This window comes from Thamnophis elegans, chromosome 3, assembly GCF_009769535.1.
Source record: "Thamnophis elegans isolate rThaEle1 chromosome 3, rThaEle1.pri, whole genome shotgun sequence".
Classification (NCBI taxonomy): Eukaryota; Metazoa; Chordata; class Lepidosauria; order Squamata; family Colubridae; genus Thamnophis; species Thamnophis elegans.
In genome coordinates this window covers 133,158,670-133,179,671 of record NC_045543.1, presented here as the reverse complement: position 1 = coordinate 133,179,671, position 21,002 = coordinate 133,158,670, and the positions used below count along the sequence as shown (strand labels likewise).

Here is a 21,002-nt window from a genome sequence, read left to right as displayed (position 1 = left end):
AGGCTGTGGGCAGAGTTTGTGTGCAATACTGCATTCTAACCACTGTGCCACTAGGCCTCCTAATCCAGGACCCAAATAATATTCACTATTACACCATACTAGGAAGTCCCCTTTCCCAGATTAAAATATTCTTTATTCTTAATATTAAAAGAGACAGGATAGAACATTTCCTCAAAGGAGAAATGGGGGAACATTTCCCTCATTAAAGGCAGAAAGCAGTCCCAGTCTTCCTGCATAGTAAACCAGCCTCCAACAGATGCCTGAACTCTTTATAAACAAAATGACTTCAGCCCAGCTGCCCCAGAAGGGATTACAAGTAGAAAAACAAAGACCCCTAAAATCTACATTCTCCACCCAAATTCTAAGGATAGGACATGAGTCTAGGACATGATAGGATTAACCCACCACCATTAGAATAGCAAAAGACACAAGGCTCGCTACATTGCACAACCTCCTGGAGCATCTCAATCAGAACCCTATAAAGATCCATCTAGTCTCTGAAGTTTCTGACAGCCAAATAAACAGAGACTTTCTTTCCAAACAGCCAGCCTCCATTTTATTTCCCACTTCTCCCGGCTTGGAACCAGAACGGATTTTTAAGCCGAGATGGTGCAGTGGTTAGAGTGCAGTACTGCAGGCTACTTCAGCTGACTGCTAGCTGCAATTCGGCACTTCAAATACCACCAGGCTCAAGGTTGACTCAGCCTTCCAACCTTCTGAGGATGGTAAAATGAGGAGCCAGATTGCTGGGGGTGATAGGCTGACTCTGTAAACCGCTTACAGAGGGCTGCAAAGCACTATGAAGCGGTATATAAGTCGAAGTGCTATTCCTATTTCCTCCTACACTATGTTATTCTTTTATGTCCCAACCAAACACTATCTGATTAACATCCTATTTTGTTAGGTTACCCTGAGAGAAAGAGAGAGCAGCTATCTTAGCATCATCAAATGACCTGTCAGCCTCTGCTTCGCTACTTGCTTCCGGCTGCCATTGAAATGGGGAGGGGGAGGCATGGTATTTGGGAGGGGAAGTTTTCAGTACAGGAGTGATTGTAAAAAGGGGCTTGGTGGGTGTGACAGGGGAAGGATAATGTAAAATCTCCATTCTCATCCCACTCCAGTGGAAGATTACTGCAAAATCCCCATTCTCTCCCAATCAGCTAGGACTCGGGAGGTAGAGAATACATGGGGCGGGGCCAGTCAGAAGTGGTATTTATCAGTTCTCTGAACTACTCAAAATTTCTGCTACCGGTTCTCCAGAACTGATCAGAACCTGCTGAATTCCACCACTGGGGAAGTGGTGGTGTGATGGACTAAAGTAAAGTGGCAGTTTCCCAGGAAGGAGGAAGAAGCACATTTCAAGGAGGGGTTGAGAAAATAGTCATCCCAGCCCAGAGTTGAATAGGAGGCAGAGGAAGAAAGTTAGGATGGCCACTCCCTAGAATCTCTTGTGGAAAAGCAACAAAGATTTTGCCTGGCAAGATTCTGTCTATATGCTGTGAGCAAATAAAGAACTGAACTTTGACTGAATTGTTCTATGTTGTTCTTGGGTTGGGCCTGACAGTTATAATCCTTAATACTGTAATATGCTGGAATATATTAGTTTTTATGAATGCCTCAGATCCATCGTTTTACACACCTCTGTTTTATTATTCATACCTTATTTCCTGTTTTCATGCATCTTTTATTATATCTCTTACTTATATTATCTTTACTCACATGCTTTCAAAATAATAATAAAACAATAAAAAAAGAATATATGTGCCTTTATAGCTATTGTACAGACTGGAAAATCAAGGTGATAAAAGGGATAGACCTCCTAAGAAACACTTGCAAGATCAAATGGAAGGTCAAAGAATAAAACTCCTATCTCAGTTCCCCGTCAGACTTACAATTAGATTTTGCTCAATTTCTTCATACACTTTGTCAAGAGCCGCGTCACGATTTGTTAAGGCCAGAGAAGCTGCCATGAACTTCTTTTCCCATAATTCATATTCATAATGGGTAATTTCCTTGTAGCAAAGGCACAATGTCCGAAGGGATTCATTTGCAAAGATCTGTCAAAGAGAGGGAAAAACCAGTGGTTGAAAGAACGTATTTGTTTCTGATCTGAACAGATTCTCCTTGGGGATAAAATATAAGAATCTTCACTCATCCTAATCATCATCACTATTATTTATCAAACTTACTGTATCCGCTGTTCAACTCTTAAGAACTGTGTCAGGTCCTTGGGAGAAGGGCGGCATATAAATCCAATAAACCAAACCAAACAATAATCAAAATGAAGAACTGCATAGACAGATAATCCTCGATTTAAGACCGGTCACTTAGCAATCATTCTGTCAGGCCTGCAGCCATCTTTTCTTTTGGATCTTTGGCCTGCCACACTTTCTATTATTCTACTATGCATTTTCTATTGTGGGAAAATGGGAGGGGGGGTGTAGGAGTGAGATGATATGTAGCCATAACAAAATTCTTTCTAGAACGCCAAGGTCATCCTTTGTCTCTGTACCTCTGCACCTGACTGGAACTGGATGGGTGGAAGCTGCCAGCATGGCAGTGGGAGATTAGACCGTGTGATGGACTTGTGGGTTTGGGGGCAAGATCTTGAACTTTCAACTAGGTGGGGAAAACCAGGAAGCTTTCAGATTCGGGTTTTCCCAGATGTGCCAACATGGCTCTCTTAATAAATTGGAACTTTGAGCAATACTTTGCCTTAGACACTGATAATTTTGGATGCTATTTGGAACGCTGACACATTCAACATTACAATTGGACCTGGATTTGAAGTTCTGATGGCTGCCCCACCCTAATCATGCGATTGCATTTTGGCTTTCATTTACAACTGTATGCAGCATCATGTGATCAGGTGACCATGAGTTATGAAGTTTTTTGTGAAAATGAGCATTTATTTTCAGTTTCCAGCAAAAACATCCATTGTGGACAATGGGATCATTTAAGACAGGGCTGTCAAACTTCCAGTCCACGGGCCAGATGTGTCATATGTTGCCCAGGCCCAGTTTAGCGAAGGGGGGGAGAAAGTCATGATACGTCATGTGACACTGCTGTGACGACATGACTTTGACACCCCTGATTTAACACCATGGATTAAAGACCATGATGATTCACTTAAACCACGGGTGTCCAAACTTGGGAACTTTTAAGACTTGGGGACTTCAACTCCTAGAATTCCCCAGCCAGTCATGTTCCCGAGTTTGGAAACCCCTGACTTAAACTGTAGTGACTAAGGTACCAGGCTAGAAATCAGGAGTTTGTGAGTTCTAGTCCTGCCTTAGGCACAAAAGCTGGTTGGGCCAGTTGTTCTCTTTCTCAAGGGTTGTTATTGTCACGAAAAGAGGAGGCGGAGGAAGTATTAGATATGTTCTCCATCCTGAGATATGTTTTTTAAAATAAAAATAATAGACAGAACAAAAAAATCTAAAATAAAAAAGACTAGGACCTTGAATTGCACCCAGAATCAAACTGACAACCAGTGTGAATTTGAACCAAAGTTTTTAGACTTAAGACTTAGAACTTAGACTTAGAATAACTCTATTAATTGGCATACATTGAAATAAAATTTTGTTGCAGTCAGCTCTCAAAGGATCACCACCTCCAATATATGCTACATAAACATGACAAATATATACATATACATATACATATACATATACATATACATATACATATACATATACATATACATATACATATACATATACGTATGCATTTCAGGGGTGGGTTCCTGCCAGTTCTAACCTCTTCTATAGAAGAGGTTCCACAAATTTACAGTGCCGTTTAGAACCGGTTCCAGCTCCGTCCCCCCACCCATCCACACATCATCAAGATGAAGAGCGAGAGGAGGAATTCTGGGAGTTGAAGTCCACAAGTCTTAAAGCTGTCAAGTTTGAACACCCATGGAGTTTTTTTTTCTAAAGGGATAGGGGTGCAAGGGTCTTGTAACTTGACAGCTTTAAGACTTGCGTGCTTCAAATGCCAGAGTTTCTGAGGCAACATTTTGGTTGGTAAGCAAGAGCGTTGTTAAGTGAGTTTCACCACATTTTACAAGTTGGCCACGCCCACCCAGTCACATGGCCAAGCTATTCCCACCCAGTCAAATGGCCGGCAAGCCACTCCCACCCAATCACATGGTCAGCAAGCCACTCCTACAAAGCAGGCCACATCTACAGAAGAGGTTCTAGAAAATTTGGAAACCCACGACTGATACATATACATACACATACACCCCTACACACATACTCCCTGTTTCTCCCAAAATAAGACTTCCCCAGATAATAAGGCCAATAGGGCTTTTGAGAGCATGCACTAAAATAAGCCGTCCCCTGAAAATAAGCTCTCCCCGAAAATATTGCAACACAGCAGCAGCCCTGAGGTGACCATACTCGCCGCCTCCTGTACCTACAAATAATAAGACCTCCCCAAAAAGAAGACGAAGTGCTTATTTCGGGGGTCAAAAGAAAATGAGACCCTGTCTTTACCCATATATCCACATATATTATATGACACAGAGGAACAACTTAGTCTAGTTCAGATCTATACATGTACATGGAGAGAAAAACAAAGCTTGAGAGTTTACCAGACGGACAGCATAGGGAACAAAGCTGTTACAGAATCTGGTAGTCCTACTAGAAATACTTTGAAAACTCCCCCCCCCCCCGAGGGGAGCAACAGAAACAGACCACAAAGTGGGTGTGTGGGGTTTGTAACAATGCTTTGAGCTCTAAACACATAGTGCTTATAAGCAGTATCTTGAATAACAGGAAGCGAGCTTTTCTTTAATCTTCTCGGCTGTCTTTACCATTCTCTGTATGGACTTTCTATCTGAGGCACTGCTGCCAAATAGTGATGCTGTTTGTTAGAACGGCATACCAAGGCACATCTATTACTGCTTGTGCCACTACATCCTGGTGGACCAAATGAAGCTTCTAGGTTAAGGGTGCTCCTAGATAGAAGGCATTACAGTAGTCATGCCATGAGATAAGTAAGTCAGACATTTTCATTTGTATTAATACTGGATACTTTCTAAATGGAAAACAATGGAGGCATGTACAGGCTAAACAACTATGAAAAATTTAAAAATATATTAATGATGTTTAGTCTGGACCTATGGTATAAAATCGACAACAACAACTACAATAAAAAAAGTAAGAACAAGAAACTTATCAAAACATTGCAATTTCATGTTGGTAGAAGAAAAATCCATTGTCTTCAGGGGCCTGACTTTTAATATTGTCTCAGAAAAATGCTATTGTACACTGAAACAATTTTCAGTTCATAGCTAGTTTTAATAGTTATCCTGGTAAGATATTCCAACTTACATTCAACGCATCTTCGGTATCCTGTTTGTTAGGATTTCTTGGACGCAGCCGTTCAAACATCACTGTATCAGCTCCTTTGCAATAAAGTTTGATGGTCCCATTGGGATCTCTTGCTACAAAAAAGCAAACAGAAAGAATTGAAAAAGGAACCATTTCTTTACTGAAGCTAAGTTATTAAAAAAACAGATATATTTTACAGAAAATACATGCAAGTCTTCCACTCAAGCATTGCCACACAGTAATCTTTGCAACACTCCAGAATCATTTCCAGAACTTCTTTATTATCATCATTAAGTGAACCAATTATTTTCTAGCTGAGCTGCAAGAAGAATGACTTTTCAGTTTCCAAATAATGAAGCTCTTCAGAGTTTGGGAGGCTGTTTTTCCATAGGCAAATATTCTTCCTTCATTCTGCTCCAGGACTTCAGGTGTTCTGTTTACAGGTCCTTTAAGGGGAATAGTGGCTTGACAGCTTTGCAGAGACCAATGACAACACTTTATAATGCTCAGATTTATTTTTGCATAAATTGTGCAAATGTACACCACCTCACTGATTCCACTTTAAAATGCAAGCTGGATCGAGCTGGGCTGTTTTGACTCTTGTAAATGATAGTAGATAGTAGCTTGTAAGTGAAGGGAGTTGGGATAATATTGATCAGGTACATGTTGATCCTTTTTTTATTAGAGGACCAATGGAGAAAAGATAATTTATTTCCTATTTGCATAGTTTACAGCTGGAGATGAGGCAACTGTTATTCTGGAGTGGAGAGCTGATTTATTGATAGATTCATTAAATTTTTACGCTATCCATCTCACTCTGGAAAGTGACTGATTAGATGGTGCGTTTCAAAAACTTTGGAGAGATTGGTGAACCAATCAGCAAAAAAATTACTTTGCAAAGTAACACTGCAAAGGGCACCAACAATTTGTGGGCAGAAAATGTTAATTATATTCATTTCCTTTAATTTCTCTATAGGTATCCAGAAGATATTATATGGAAGCAGCATAGTGGTATGTGGAAATGACCTTAGAAAATAGGGGGAAGAGCCACAGTTAGGAGAATGGTTGGATAAAAGGCAGCGTAGCCCACAAAAGGAGTACGGGCATAGCAAAAGAAGAGACCCTCCCCAGCTTCTTGGGCTGTAAAGGTAATGGGGTGAAATCTAATTTTAGACTTGCAAGATTCTGTTAATGTAACCTTATAATAAAGTAAAATTGGTTCACTAGGCATGCTTCCTGTCTAGACTACCTTGCAGAGCCGAGGTGGCACAGTAGTTAGGGTGCAGTACTGCAGGCCACTTCAGCTGACTGTTCTCTGCAGTTCAGCGGTTCAAATCTCACCAGCTCAAGGTTGACTCAGCCTTCCGAGGTGGGTGAAATGAGGACCCAGACTGTGGGGGCAATATGCTGACTCTGTAAACCGCTTAGAGAGGGCTGAAAGCCCTATGAAGCGGTATATAAGTCTAACTGCTATTGCTATTGCTATGTAGACAATAGAAGACCACAGTGAAAATACAGAAATTGGGGTCACCACCAATTCTTTAAAAAATAGCTCTCAGTCCCTTTAACTCAGGGGTGTCCAAACTTGGGAATTTAAGACTTGTGGACTTCAATTCCCAGAATTCCCCAGCCGGCGTGCTGGCTAGGGAATTCTGGGGGTTGAAGTCCACAAGTCTTAACGTTCCCAAGTTTGGACATCTCTGCTTTAACTGATTCACAGAGCTCAATTTGATTAAGGCAGTTAAGAGAGGTATTTTTTCCATGGGCATTCGGCATTTAGTCATGCCAGCCACAAGACCACAGAGATGTCTTCGGACAGCGCTGGCTCTTCAGCTTTGAAATGGAGATAAGCACCGCCCCCTAGAGTTGGGAATGGCTACCACATATGTGCGAAGGGAACCTTTACCTTTTTATATAGGTATAGTGATTTACCCTTAGGGAACACTGTCTATCTATTTTGCTTTGCACATGAAGAGCAAGAGGCATTGCGTGCTAAGCTGATACCATCTTCATGGTCCCAAAGTTAGGTAACATGGAATTTGACTGCATGGGAGAAGTAAGGCTTAAAGCTAATATGACCGTTTTCAGAGGTGGGTTCCTACCAGTTTGCACCTATTCGGTAGAACCGGTTCGTCAAATCTACCGAACCGGTTAGAAGAGGTTCCACCAGCGGACCCGGAAAGCAGGCCACACCTACAGAAGAGGTTCCAAAAATTTTTGAAACTCACCACTGCTAAAGGGTTAGGGGTGCAAGGATCTTGTAACTTGACGACAGCTTTAAGACTTGCATGCTTCAATGCCAGAGTTCCTGAGTCAACGTGACTAGAGGAGGAATTCTGGGAATTGAAGTCCACAAGTCTTAAAGCTGTCAGGTTTGAAGACCCATAGTTTTTTTTTCTAAAAGTTTAGGGGTGCAAGGATCTTGTAACTTGACAGCTTTAAGACTTGCATGCTTCAATGCTAGAGTTTCTGAATAGCTACTTGGACCGACCTAAGTACTAATTCATAATTTCATATCTGGTCACATGGGTGGCAAGTCATTCCCATCCGGTCACATGGGTGGCAAGCCACGCCCACAAAGGAGGCCACACCCACAGAGTAGGTTCGAACAATTTTTGAAACCCACCACTGACCGTTTGGTATGAAGTTATACTAGAACATCATTTATTTTAATTATTTTCCTTTTTAGACAGACAAGCTGAGGCGTTTTCTTCCTGAAACAGAACTCTCTGGGGTTACCTTTTTCTAGAACTGGAAAAAAAGCTGTTGACTTACTGATAACAGACATTCTTTTTCTGTCACTGTTGAAATCCAAAATGGCAAGCACGTCGTATGTTTTCACAATTCCCATTTCACTTATTGTAATGGTATTTTGCGTCCGTGAGAGGAAAACAAAGCCCAAGTTTCTGGCTGCAGTTACCAATGCCTCTTCGTCTGGAGAAGCAGCATGATAGTTGAGCTCACCTTGATGGGAAGAAAAAATGAATAAGAAACCCTTAAATCCTTTGGAAATTGATTCTGCAGTTAACAAACTTACCTCATTCCTAGTATTAATTAATTGCATATATTCATTCTTTTACTTTTTCATCATCACCCACCTTTGTTCCTGGCCGCGCGAGTGATTGTGGGCGCACCTTGGTTCGCCCACATAACACCTATCCTCCGCGAGCTGCGCTGGCTACCTGTTGATCTCCGGGTGCGCTTCAAGGTGCTACTCACCACCTTTAAAGCCCTCCATGGTAGTGGATCTGCGTACTTGAGAGACCGCCTCCTGTCAATTACCTCCCTGCGACCTATAAGATCACATAGATTGGGCCTCCTCCGAATACCATCCGCCAGTCAGTGCCGACTGGCAACTACACGGAGGAGGGCCTTTTCAGTAGCAGCTCCGACCCTCTGGAACGATCTCCCCGTGGAGATTCGCACCCTCACCACCGTCCAGACCTTCCGCACAGCCCTCAAGACCTGGCTATCCCGTCAGGCCTGGGGATAAGATCACAATTTGTCCCCACCCGAATGAAGAATGAATGTTGAGTACTATTTTAACTCTTATGTATTGTTTTATGTTTATTGTTTATACCCCCCTCCCTATTTTATGTAAGCCGCCCTGAGTCCCTGCGGGGAAAAGGGCGGCCTATAAATATTAATAAAATACTAAAAAAAATACTGGAAGCTCAAAGTGGCAAAAACTCTGTAATCTAGTATGAGTTAAGTGAGAGTCACAGCTCTCAAGTTAGGACTTGTACATGATTCTCCACAGGCCAAAACAGTATCTTAATTAGTGTATTACACAAACTTTATGTGGATTGGCTCATTGTGCACATGTGGCTTTTCCATATTGGTAAAATAATATACAATACAATACAATACAATACAATACAATACAATACAATACAATACAATACAATAGCAGAGTTGGAAGGGACCTTCTAGTCCAACCCCCTGCCTAGGCAGGAAACCCTATACCATTTCAGACAAATGGCTATCTAACATCTTCTTAAAGACTTCCAGTGCTGGGGCCTTCACAACTTCTGGAGGCAAACTGTTCCAATGATTAATTGTTCTAACTGTCAGGAAATCGCTCCTCAGTTCTAAGTTGCTTCTCTCCTTGATTAGTTTCCACCCATTGCTTCTTGTCCTGCCTTCAGGTGTTTTGGAGAATAGCTTGACTCCCTCTTCTTTGTGGCAACCCCTGAGATATATGAAGACTGCTATCATGTCTCCCCTAGTCCTTATTTTCATTAAACTAGACATACCCAGTTCCTGCAACCGTTCTTTATATGTTTTAACTTCCAGGTCCCTCATCATCTTTGTTGCTCTTCTCTGCACTCTTTCCAGAGTCTCCACATCTTTTCTACATCGTGGCGACCAAAACGCCATGAAATGATATATAGGCTTGTGACCTTGTCAGAAGGTCGCAAAAAGGGATTACATGATCCTGGGACACTGCAACGGTCATAAATATGAACCAGCTGGGCAAGCATCCAAATTTTGATCACGTGACCACGAGGATGCCGCAACGGTCGTAAGAGTGAAAGGGATAAAAAAAAGTGAAAGCCACTTTTTTCAGTGCTGTTGTTAACTTTGAACGGTCGCTAAATGAACTGTGACCATGGGGATACTGCAAAACTTGTAAGTGTGAAAAACAGTCGTAAGTCAACTTTTTTCAGTGCCGTTGTAACTTTGAACGATCGCTAAATGGACTGTTGTAAGTCCCACCTGTATCGTCACCATTAAACCAGTCTTGAAGTTGCTTCAATAATCTGATTTATTCCAAACCTAATTAATGATTAGGTGAAACATTCCGTTCTTGCAATGAACTGCAAAACCACAGTTAATTAAAGACCTCACATAGGATTGAGAAGCAAATAAAGGATTTTACGCAAACAAGCATGCTTCTGATTCAGGTGATAACCAAGATAAATTTGTTTAATATGGACTAGAGTTTAGGAGGGGGAGAATTAGAAGGCTTTGAGCACCAATGTCAGCAAAATGGTTTCACACCACTGCAAATATTGGCCAATAAATGATCATGTGATAGTAATATCTGAAATAGTAGGGCAGGTGTTCCTTACAATAATGTGTCCTTTGGGAAAATAAAGATATAAGAGACTTTGAAAATTAAGCACACAGTCACTAATAAGATCTGGGTGGCTGCTCAAAATGAATAAACAAAAAAGATTCTTTGGCATTGTACAGTGCGCATTAAATACTGTGTTTCTACAAAAATATGACCGTCTTATTGTCTTTTGGGCCCCAAAATAAGCACTAGGGCTTATTTTCAGGGGTGTTTTATTTTTTATCCCCCTCCCATGTATGGGAGGCCCACTACTTCTGCTTGCTCGCAGCATGGAAGGAGGCTCACTGCCATAAGGTGGGAGGGTGGAGCTTCCCCATGCGCTCCGCCTCGGCTTACCTCAGGGCCCCCGCAACCAGGCCATCCATGCCCCAACACCTGCCTCGCTTCGTGGTTGCGGCATCAGCAAGCAAACGAGCAGAAGTGGGCCAGTGACCATGTGGGCTCCTGCTGCACATAGCTGTTGATGCTGCCACCGTGAGGCAGGTGTCAGAGAATGGATGGCCTGAGGGCGGGGGCCCTGAGGAAAGCTGGTGCAAGGCATGTGGGGAAGCTCCAATCCCCTGCCTCACCTTGTGGCTGCGACACCACGAGCAACCAGAGGCAGCTACACAGGCTGTTAAGCAGGGCTTATTTGTGGGTATGGCTTATATTAGATGCATGTGTAAAAACATGCTAAGGCTTATTTAAGGGATAGGTCTTATTTTGGGGAAAAGAGAGATGGGCGTATATAAGATCATGCCAGGTAGCACTTACCATCACTAGCATCTACCATCACTGTATGACAAATTGCCAGAAGGAGGAAGAATTGCTGGATTTCAGTTTCTTTCCCAGTTTTAATTTTTTCAATCAGGTAATGATCGTAAAAATTAAGTTTTCCATCTGCATGCATATTCCAGCTTAAATCAACTTGCTAAAAAATAAAATACAACATAGTAATTATAGGCATTATTTTAAATAATGGCTAATCCCTTGATCGAATTCCCTAACCGAGCATTCACGGCATGCATCCGAGCTCTGCTCCATTTTGCAAACTTTCTTGCCATAGTTGTTAAGTGAATCACTGAAGTTTTTAAGCGAATAACACATTTGCTAAGTAAATCTGGCTTCCCCATTGATTTTGCTTGTCAGATGATCAAAAAAGGTCAAAAATACATGCCAATCATTGCGCTTGGCCTTATTTTGGCACAGAAACCACTTTGGTCGCATTGACCGATGATCTCTGGAGAGCCAGGGATGGAGGCCATGCGTCCATCCTGGTTCTCCTTGACCTCCTTGACCTCTCGGCGGCTTTCGATACCATCGACCATGGTATCCTTCTGCAACGACTGCGGGAGGTGGGAGTGGGAGGCACTGTTCTGCGGTGGTTCTCCTCCTATCTCTCGAACAGGTCGCAGTCGGTGTTGGTTGGGGGGCAGAGATCGTCCCTGAGGCCCCTAACTTGTGGGGTGCCGCAGGGTCCGGTCTTATCCCCCCTACTATTTAACATATAAATGAAACCGCTGGGCGAGATCATTTGGAGGCACGGGATAAAATACCATCAATACGCGGACGATACGCAGTTGTATCTGTCCGCCCCGTGCCAACTCAATGAAGCGGTGGACGTGATGAACCAGGGTCTTGAGGCCGTTAAGAACTGGATGAGAGCTAACAAACTGGTACTCAACCCAGACAAGACCAAATGGCTGTTGTGTTTCCCTCCCAATAATTTGGCCAGTGTTCCATCGCTCAGGCTGGGGGGTCAAATTCTACACCCCTCAGATAGGGTTCGCAACTTGGGAGTCCTCCTGGATCCACAGCTGACTTTTGACCACCATCTGTCGGCTGTGACCAGGGGGGCATTTGCCCAGGTTCTCCTGGTACGCCAGTTGCGACCCTACCTGAACCAGGAGGCTCTCACAACAGTCACTCGAGCCCTTGTGATCTCCAGGCTGGAATATTGCAATGTGCTCTACATGGGGCTGCCCTTGAAGAGCATCCGGCGACTTCAGCTAGTCCAGAATGCGGCCGCGCGAGTGATAGTGGGCGCACCGCGGTACGCCCACATAACACCCATCCTCCGCGAGCTGCGCTGGCTACCTGTTGATCTCCGGGTGCGCTTCAAGGTGCTACTTACCACCCATAAAGCCCTTCATGGTAGTGGATCTGAGTACTTGAGAAACCGCCTTCTGCCGATTACCTCCCTTCGTCCCATCAGATCGCACAGAGTGGGCCTCCTCCGAGTTCCATCCGCCAGTCAGTGCCGACTGGCGACTACACGGAGGAGAGCCTTCTCAGTAGCAGCTCCGACCCTTTGGAACGATCTCCCCGTAGAGATCCGCACCCTCACCACAGTCCAGAGCTTCCGCACAGCCCTTAAGATCTGGCTATCCCGTCAGGCCTGGGGATAAGATCTTCATACACCCCACCCGAATGTTGAATGAATGTTGTGTTTTATTGCTATTATTATTTGTACTCACATATTATTTTACGTTCTGTCTTGCACCCCCTTCCCATGAGTTGTAAGCCGCCCTGAGTCCCCTCAGGGAAAAGGGCAGCCTATAAGTGACAATAAAATACATAAAAAAATACATAAATTTTGGGGAAGGTATTATTATTTTTGAGGTGCAAGAGGCGGTGAGCGTGGTCACCTCATGCCTGCTCCTGTGCTGCAATATTTTGGGGGAGGGCTTATTTTAGTGCATGCGCTCAAAAGCCCAATTGGGCTTATTATCCGGGGAGGTCTTATTTTCAGGGAAACAGGGTAAAGAGACATATGCAGGAGACAGACACTCTCTCCTGGAATTCTACCAAATTTGCAGAGAGTCACTTTGGATAGTGAGAAGCATATAAATTTAATAACTAAACAAAAGTAAAATTAAAAAAATAGATAAATTGTTTCATACTGAAATTACTTACTTCTAAATGATCGTGCTCTTCGCCTGTTTTGTCCCTGCACTCTCCTGAAAAGCAAAAGAAAATATCAACTCTGGTGCAAGCACTGTCTTGTTTTATCAGAAGAACCTCTCTCCTTCAACCATCTGCTTCTAAGAATACCATAGAAAGTCAGAGATGCATAGAAACGGACCCTGATGGGAATTTGCACAGCTGAGGCAAGATTAAGAGCAGTTTCATCTTCAGCTGCAGCTCCATGTGGACAAAGCCAAAAATATCTGGTAGATCAACCTAATCTTCTGCTGAGGGTTTCCAGGAGAAAGGGAAATTCTTGTTTGCACAGTGACCATCTGGTCTTGCCATAATGTAAATTATTACATTCATTTGCCTAATGTTTTATCAAGCCTATTTTATCTTTGTGGCAGGTCAATCTTGTAAGTTAATTATACCAACCAGTGAAGGAATAGTTCATGGCATCATAGAGGTGGGGGAGGGAGATTCTTTGAATTTTCCTTTCTGCTTACTGCAGGAATCCAAATATAAGTATCCCACCCTGATGCTTCCACTTGAACACTCAACAATCCAATGAACAGGAGCCCATTGCCTTTTCCCTAACATTCATTTGGAATCTGCCTTCTATTCCATATTATGCTTTTTGGAGCAAGGGAGAACTCTTCTATGTGACATCCTTTCAGTGCTGCTATATCTATCCACTGTACTCTTTTACCACAGCTAACCATAAACAGCTCCTTCAATTTCTCTTCATACCGTGTTTCCCTGAAAATAAGACTGGGTCTTATATTAATTTTTGCTCCAAAAGATGCCCTAGGGCTTATTTTCCAGTTAGGTCTTATTTTGGAGAAAATACAGTACTAAACGGTGGGTTGTAGTGGTTCAATGGCTAAGCTTGTTGATCAGAAAGGTCAGCAGTTCGGCGGTTCGAATCCCTAGTGCCGCATAATGGAGTGAGCTCCTGTTACTTGTCCCAGCTTCTGCCAACCTAGCATTTCGAAAGCATATAAAAAATGCAAGTAGAAAGATAGGGATCACTTTGGTGGGAAGGTAACAACATCATGTGCGTCTTCGGCATCTAATCATACCGGCCACATGACCACGGAGACATCTTTGGACAGCACTGGATCTTTAGCTTTGAAATGGAGATGAACACCACCACCTAAGAATCAGGAATAACTAGCATATATGTGTGAGGGGAACCTTTACCTTATAGTACTAAATGCATCTGGCTGGCTATCTTAACTGGGGCTTATTTTGGGGTAAGGCTTATATTATGAGCATCCTGAAAAATCATACTGGGGTTTATTTTCTGGTTAGGTCTTATTTTTGGGGTAGATCTTGTTTTCTAAGCCCTGAACAATTCTTTTGTTTTTCTCAGAAACCATTCTCATTTGCTGAATACTGCTTGAAGAGTAGAATCTCAGTATGGAGTCTCACTCTATACTGAGTTGGGTTTTGACTGAAGCGAAGCAGAGGGAAATGTATAATTTAGAAATTATAATTTTGTAGATTTTATTCTAAAACTACATTTGCCTTTTTTGCAATCACATCATACTTTTGGCTCACACTTAACTTGAAATCAACTATAGCAACATTTTTCCCCACAAGTATTAATTAACCAGATATCTCATATCCCATACCTGCGTGCTTGATTTCTAAGTAAAGAACTTTGCATTTATCTATCCAATTTCATGCTGTTATTTTCAACCTATTTCTCCAATTTATCGATAATTCAGTTTGGAATTTCTACCTTTCAGGAAATTAGCTGTTCTCCCCAATTTTTTAATCATGTAAAAATCTGATAAGCATCACCTCCATCTCCTCAACTAAACCATTAATGAAAATATTAAAGAATGAGGAACTTCTCCACGTGGCATACCACTTAATCCTCAGATCTTCTTAATTTGATGAGCATACCTTCAGTATGATTTTCATGTCAATCAATTATTTGGTGTATTTTTTCTCTGTACCATGAACAGCTGGTAATCATTTGTAATAAAAACTAGATTTACCGTAGGTTTGTCCATTTATGCAACATTTTTTGAAGGTCATGATATTCTGTGTCAATGTGCCTGTCTTGTCTGAGAAGATGTAGTGGATCTGTCCCAGTTGTTCATTCAAAGTGGTAGTCCTTGCTTTTGCAGCTGTATCCTTCTCTGGATAATACATCTGCAAGTCCCAGTTGATAAAATAACTTTGGCCCAGACGGATCACTTCAACACTAATGAGCAAGAGACCACAAAGATTATCCAGTTTTCAGACCTTCAGTGCACAAGAAACATTTAATAAGAATTGTGGATTTTTACAGAATTACTAAGGAATGACCAATGAATCAAGCAATTTCTGAAGAGGTTGTAGAAAACTATCAAATTAAGTGAAGTTTTTATAGATGCATTGTCATCTGGAGTCCCACACTAGCAATAGCAATAGCAGTTAGACTTATATACCGCTTCATAGGGCTTTCAGCCCTCTCTAAGCGGTTTACAGAGTCAGCATATTGCCCCCAACAATCCGGGTCCTCATTTTACCCACCTCGGAAGGATGGAGGCTGAGTCAACCTTGAGCCGGTGAGATTTGAACAGCCGAACTGCAGAACTGCAGTCAGCTGAAGTAGCCTGCAGTGTTGCATTTAACCACTGCGCCACCTCGGCTCACACTGAGTAAATAAGAATGTGTGCCAACAATCAACTTTCCAGTTCTTATCATTCTATAAATGCTAAGAAATACTGTCATGTATTCTAAATTCAAAGCAATTTTTAAATCAGAATACCCATTTCTTACATTAGTATTTAGTGAGCCGTGGAGGTGCAGTGGTTAGAATGCAATACTGCAGACTAATTCTGCCAACTGCCAGCCGTTCGATTCTCACCAGGCTCAAGGTTGACCCATCCTTCCATCCTTCCAAGGTGGGTAAAATGAGGATCCAGATTGTTGGGGGCAATAGGCTGACTCTGTAAACTGCTTAGGGAAGGCTGTAAAGCACTATAAAGCAGTATATAATTCTAAGTACTATTGCTAATTACAAACCTGCCAATTACCATATCCTAATCAGAGAAGGGATACATTTTTCTGCTTCTCTTTAACTATTTTGGATATGCAAAGAAAGAAGAGAATAAGGACAGCAACTTGTAACTGTATTTGTACAATATGCTCAATTTGGATTTGATTTAAAAAATTAACACAAGTGTGTCTGTGAATATATATCCTGTATATCTTTGTTTCCTTTTTTTTTTTTTACTTTTTCCTCTTTTCTTTATAATTTTATATATATTTCTCTTTGGTTTTTTGCATTCAATTAATTAAAAAGGTTTCTTGAAAATAAAATTCACCAAGTTAAATCTTCCTTAACTTAGCATCTGGTTCAATCCCAGCCAAGATGGTTGACCATCCCTTAGACCTGCTTAAAGGATAAGAGGTACCTCCATTGATTGAAGTATCAATGCAGAGATATTCCTGTCCAGCCAGTTAATCTGAATTCTATAATATTGTATTAAGATTCAGGACCAACTGCAATGAGCCATGGTGGTTCAGTGGTTAGAATGCATTACTGCAGGTTGATCATCAGCTGCCAGCAGTTTTGCAGATCAAATCTCACCAGACTCAAGGTTGACTCAGTTTTTCATCCTTCGGAGGTCAGTAAAATGATTGTTGGGGGCAATATGCTGACTCTGTAAACCGCTTAGAGAGGGCTGTAAAGCACTGTGAAGCAGTATATAAATCTAAGTGTTATTGCTATTGCTAATGTACTCTGTCCTTTCCTCTCTTCCAGGGGAAAAAAGGGGACTGAAGCGGAGAATGAAATGACATCTTTGTGCTTATAACTGTTCTTAATTGTTCTTAAATTCAAAGTTGTCTTCCTTTGAGATAAATATTATATAGTTGGGAAAGTGTTTTAATACTTGTCTGCATCAACCAGTTTCCTCCCCTCCAAAATTTGTGGGAGAAACAAGTTGCGAAGAATTTTTGTGGGATGGAATTTGCAATCTCCATGCCTCACTTTTTTTTTTTTTTTAAAAAAGATTCTTTTAAACAAATAAATATCTCAAGCATATTTCCATGGACACTTTTAGGTCCAAATGCCCAGAGGCATTTTTATACAGTCTGAAGTCTAGCCACTTATCCAAAGAAATAGATGTCAGCTAGAGTCTAGACAACCGAGGAGATCCTCAATGATGAGAAATGTGGCGGAAAACAATTTCACCAGTTTGTTTTCTAATAAATATTAAGCAGGGGTGGGCTTCAAAAATTTCAGCAATGGGTTCTCTGCCCAGTTGCTGGGTGGGCGTGGCCATGGTGGGCGTGGGCGTGGTGGGCGTGGCATAGTCTGCCTCATGCACCACGGTGAGGGGGGGCATTTTCGCCTTCCTCAGGCTGTGGAGGCTTTCCTCGAGCCTCTGGGAGGGTGGAAATTGCTTCCCCCGAGCCCTGCACTTACCTCGCATTCAAAACAGGCCACATGGAGACTCTTGGGAGGGGAGGGGCAGGGTGGGAGGGGAGGGATGGGGGCAGGGCCACCCAGGGGTGAGATTTGAAGGTTCTTCGAACCAGCTATGATGTTAGCTATGGGTTCTCCTAAACCCAGGCAAACCCATAGCAGCCCACCCCTGATATTACTGTATTTTTCGGAGTATAAGACACACTTTTTTCCTCAAAAAAGAGGCTAAAAATCTGGGTGTGTCTTATACACTGAATACAGCATTTTTGTCTCCTGAAGCCCCGCCCCTTCACCAAAATGGGCGTGCATACCCTTATGGAGGCTTTCAGACAGCTCCTGGGGGCTGGGGAGGGCAGAAATGAGCAAAACCCGGGCTGTTTTTTGCCTCCCCCAGCCCCCAGCAGCACACTATAAGCCTACATAAAGCTATGCATGCAATTTTTTTGACAAATAATGGGGCCATTTTTTTGCAAAAAACGGGCTGCTTTTTGCTCGTTTGTGCCCCCCCCCCCAGGAGCACTCTAGCCCCCCCTGAGGCTATTCATGCCTTTTTAAAGCACAGATATAAATACACCTGGAAACATCTACCTACCTACCTACTCTCTCTCTCCCACTACCTACCTACTATATATTTTTTTCTCTCTCTATCCCTCTACCTACCTATCTACCTACCTACTCTCTCTCTCCCACTATATAATGTATTTCTCTCTCTCTATCCCTCTACCTACCAATCTATCTACTCTCTCTCTCTCTCCCTCTCCCTATATTTCTCCCCCTCTCTCTCTATTTCTCTCTCTCTATCCCTCTACCTATCTACCTACACACACTCTCTCCCCACCTTCCTACTGTATTTCTCTATCATCTATCTATCTATCTATCTATCTATCTATCTATCTATCTATCTATCTATCTATCTATCATCTATCTATCTATCTATCTATCATCTATCTATCTATCTATCATCTATCTATCTATCTATCTATCTATCTATCTATCTATCATCTATCTATTTCTCTCTCTCTCTCTGCCTCCCTTTATCTATCTACCTACCTACCTAACTACTATCTCTCTCTCCCTACCTACCTACTGTATTTCTCTCTCTTTCTCTCACTCTCTATCCCTCTATCTACCTACCACTTTTTTTTTAAAGTTGCCTCTTCAAAACCTTGGTGCGTCTTATACTCTAGTGCGTCTTATACTCTGAAAAATACAGTAAGGATTTTATGATTGCCCAGTAATGTCATAGAATACCGTTCAAAAATAAATATTTACTGGCCTTCAAATGATGACTGGAACCCCTGACTTATTAGAACAACTTCAAGGTTATACTCAAACCATAATGAAACCTCATGTCTTTCTTACCTCACATAGAGGGATATGGGAACCATGGTGTTAAGCACAATGATGTAGCCCCAAAAGTTAAGGAAGCCACGGTATGAAGGGGAATGATCTTCACCATCATAGAGATACCAAGAAGAATTCCCAATTTGTTGTTCCCAGTAAGTGTGTCCAATAGCCAGTCCGGCAGACTCCAGAATGAGTAATACAAAAATCTGAAATATAAATGCAACCAAAACCATGCTTATGAAATAATATTCTATGCCCTAGATATCATGAAGAATTTCAGGTTCACATACTGGTGCTTGAAGAGGGGAGAAAAACAGATCTGATCATTGCTCTTGCAAATGAGTTTAGAATGTTCTGTCCTAAAAAGAGATTTCACACATGTAATGATGTGGGCAACTCAGCAGCACAAAGACTGAACTAATATCAAAAATAAACATGTCACCACCTTGTACATTCTCTATTGATATGAATCCATCAATAAGATCAGAAATTGCATAGCACAATGCACAAAATAAATAATTAATGTATTTTTTCCCCCATAATCTTCACAGTGGCTTCCCATGACTCACTTTCCAAACTCTGTAAGAAACTACCAAAAGAGTAGGTAGTTTTAGCTTGAAGAGGTAAGTCTAAAGGTAAGTGATAATAATCTGGTAATCATCTTTCAATAAGCAAGGTAGGCTGTCACAAAGGACAGAGCCAATTTCTGTTGCTGCAGGTGGCAAGACAAGGATCAGTGGGTTAAACAGATTTTAAGAAGAACTTCATAATAGCAAGAGCCGTTTGTCCTCTTTTAGGAGCAGCTGGCTGTTTCTAAAGGTCTTTTGCAGTCACAACATAAGCCTAAGATTGAAAATCAGGCTTGTCAGATGTTACATCTTTTCTATCCTGCTCTACGGAGTGCAGAGTTGGTCTTGGACAGAAAGCCACTTGAAGAGACTAGAAGCATTTGAAATGTGGATTTACTGGTGGCTTAGTTATAAGCTGGGTTGACAAAATCAGAAATGAGGAGGTGATAAGCTTCCTGGGAAAGGAAAATCATCAAAACCATTAAAAAGCAAAAGTTAGAATATTTTGGACATGTGATGCGAAACCCAGAAAAATACGCCATACCACTGAATCCTCCAGGGAAAAATTGAAGGCAAACAAGGTCCAGGCAGGAGAAGAACATCATGGCTTCAAAATCTAAGGGGTTGGTTTGGACAAAACTCAGCAGCACTTTTTCGTGTGGCTTGTTGTGGCCCACCAGCAGCCAGCAGAGCTGGCAGCAGATTCGGACAGTGAGGAGGTTGGGGAGGAACATGGGCCAGTCCTGGAGTCTGGGGAACTCTCTGATGAGGGCTCTGTGTTGGAGGCAGAGAGGGGGCCACAGCCATATGCCAGTTATCAGCTGCCTTCAGAGTCAGACATCAGTGAGGCAGACAAATAGCTGGAGTCTGTTCCCAGTGTGTGCATGCACAGAGTTGCCAGACAAAGGGAACAGCTAAAGAACAGGGGTCGACTTGGGAGTAAGGCCACAGGTGGGCGATGAATGGCCCCTCCCAGAGGAAATAAAAGAGGAGCAAAAGGAGAGATGTTTTCAGGAGACAATTAGTTTCCTTATTAGTTCTTCACTTTCCGAGACTCCTTGCCAGGTTTTGCAGATATCGGCCTGGCAGCTCTCTATGCGAGATAAGGTCTGTGATTATAAATCCTCCCCTGAAAGTCTTTGCTGGATGTGAATGAGCAGAATTCACAGTAAATTAATAAAAGGGGTTTTTGTCGGGAAAAGGAGTTTGCTTCACTCTTTTGGGAAGCCCAGGTCAGAACAATTGACTGCAGAATTTGTGTAATGACTATTGCTTAAAAAAAGTCATAAAATCAGGTGGGATAATATGGCAACTTGCTTAATGACTGACAGGACTTACAACCATAA

The 21,002-nt window shown here is 42.1% G+C and overlaps 1 protein-coding gene across 1 annotated transcript in view; it reads right to left on the bottom strand.

Annotated features, from left to right (window-relative positions):
• Positions 1-21,002, bottom strand: part of ATP8B1 (ATPase phospholipid transporting 8B1) — a 58,042-nt gene that overhangs the window by 21,822 nt on the left and 15,218 nt on the right. The window contains exons 11-17 of the mRNA XM_032214032.1: positions 19,103-19,293; positions 15,318-15,526; positions 13,315-13,358; positions 11,173-11,329; positions 8,115-8,303; positions 5,340-5,452; positions 1,893-2,057 (exon numbers count right to left, since the gene is read on the bottom strand). Coding sequence (XP_032069923.1) covers positions 1,893-2,057; positions 5,340-5,452; positions 8,115-8,303; positions 11,173-11,329; positions 13,315-13,358; positions 15,318-15,526; positions 19,103-19,293 — 1,068 coding nt within the window. The remainder of the gene's footprint in view (positions 1-1,892; positions 2,058-5,339; positions 5,453-8,114; positions 8,304-11,172; positions 11,330-13,314; positions 13,359-15,317; positions 15,527-19,102; positions 19,294-21,002) is intronic.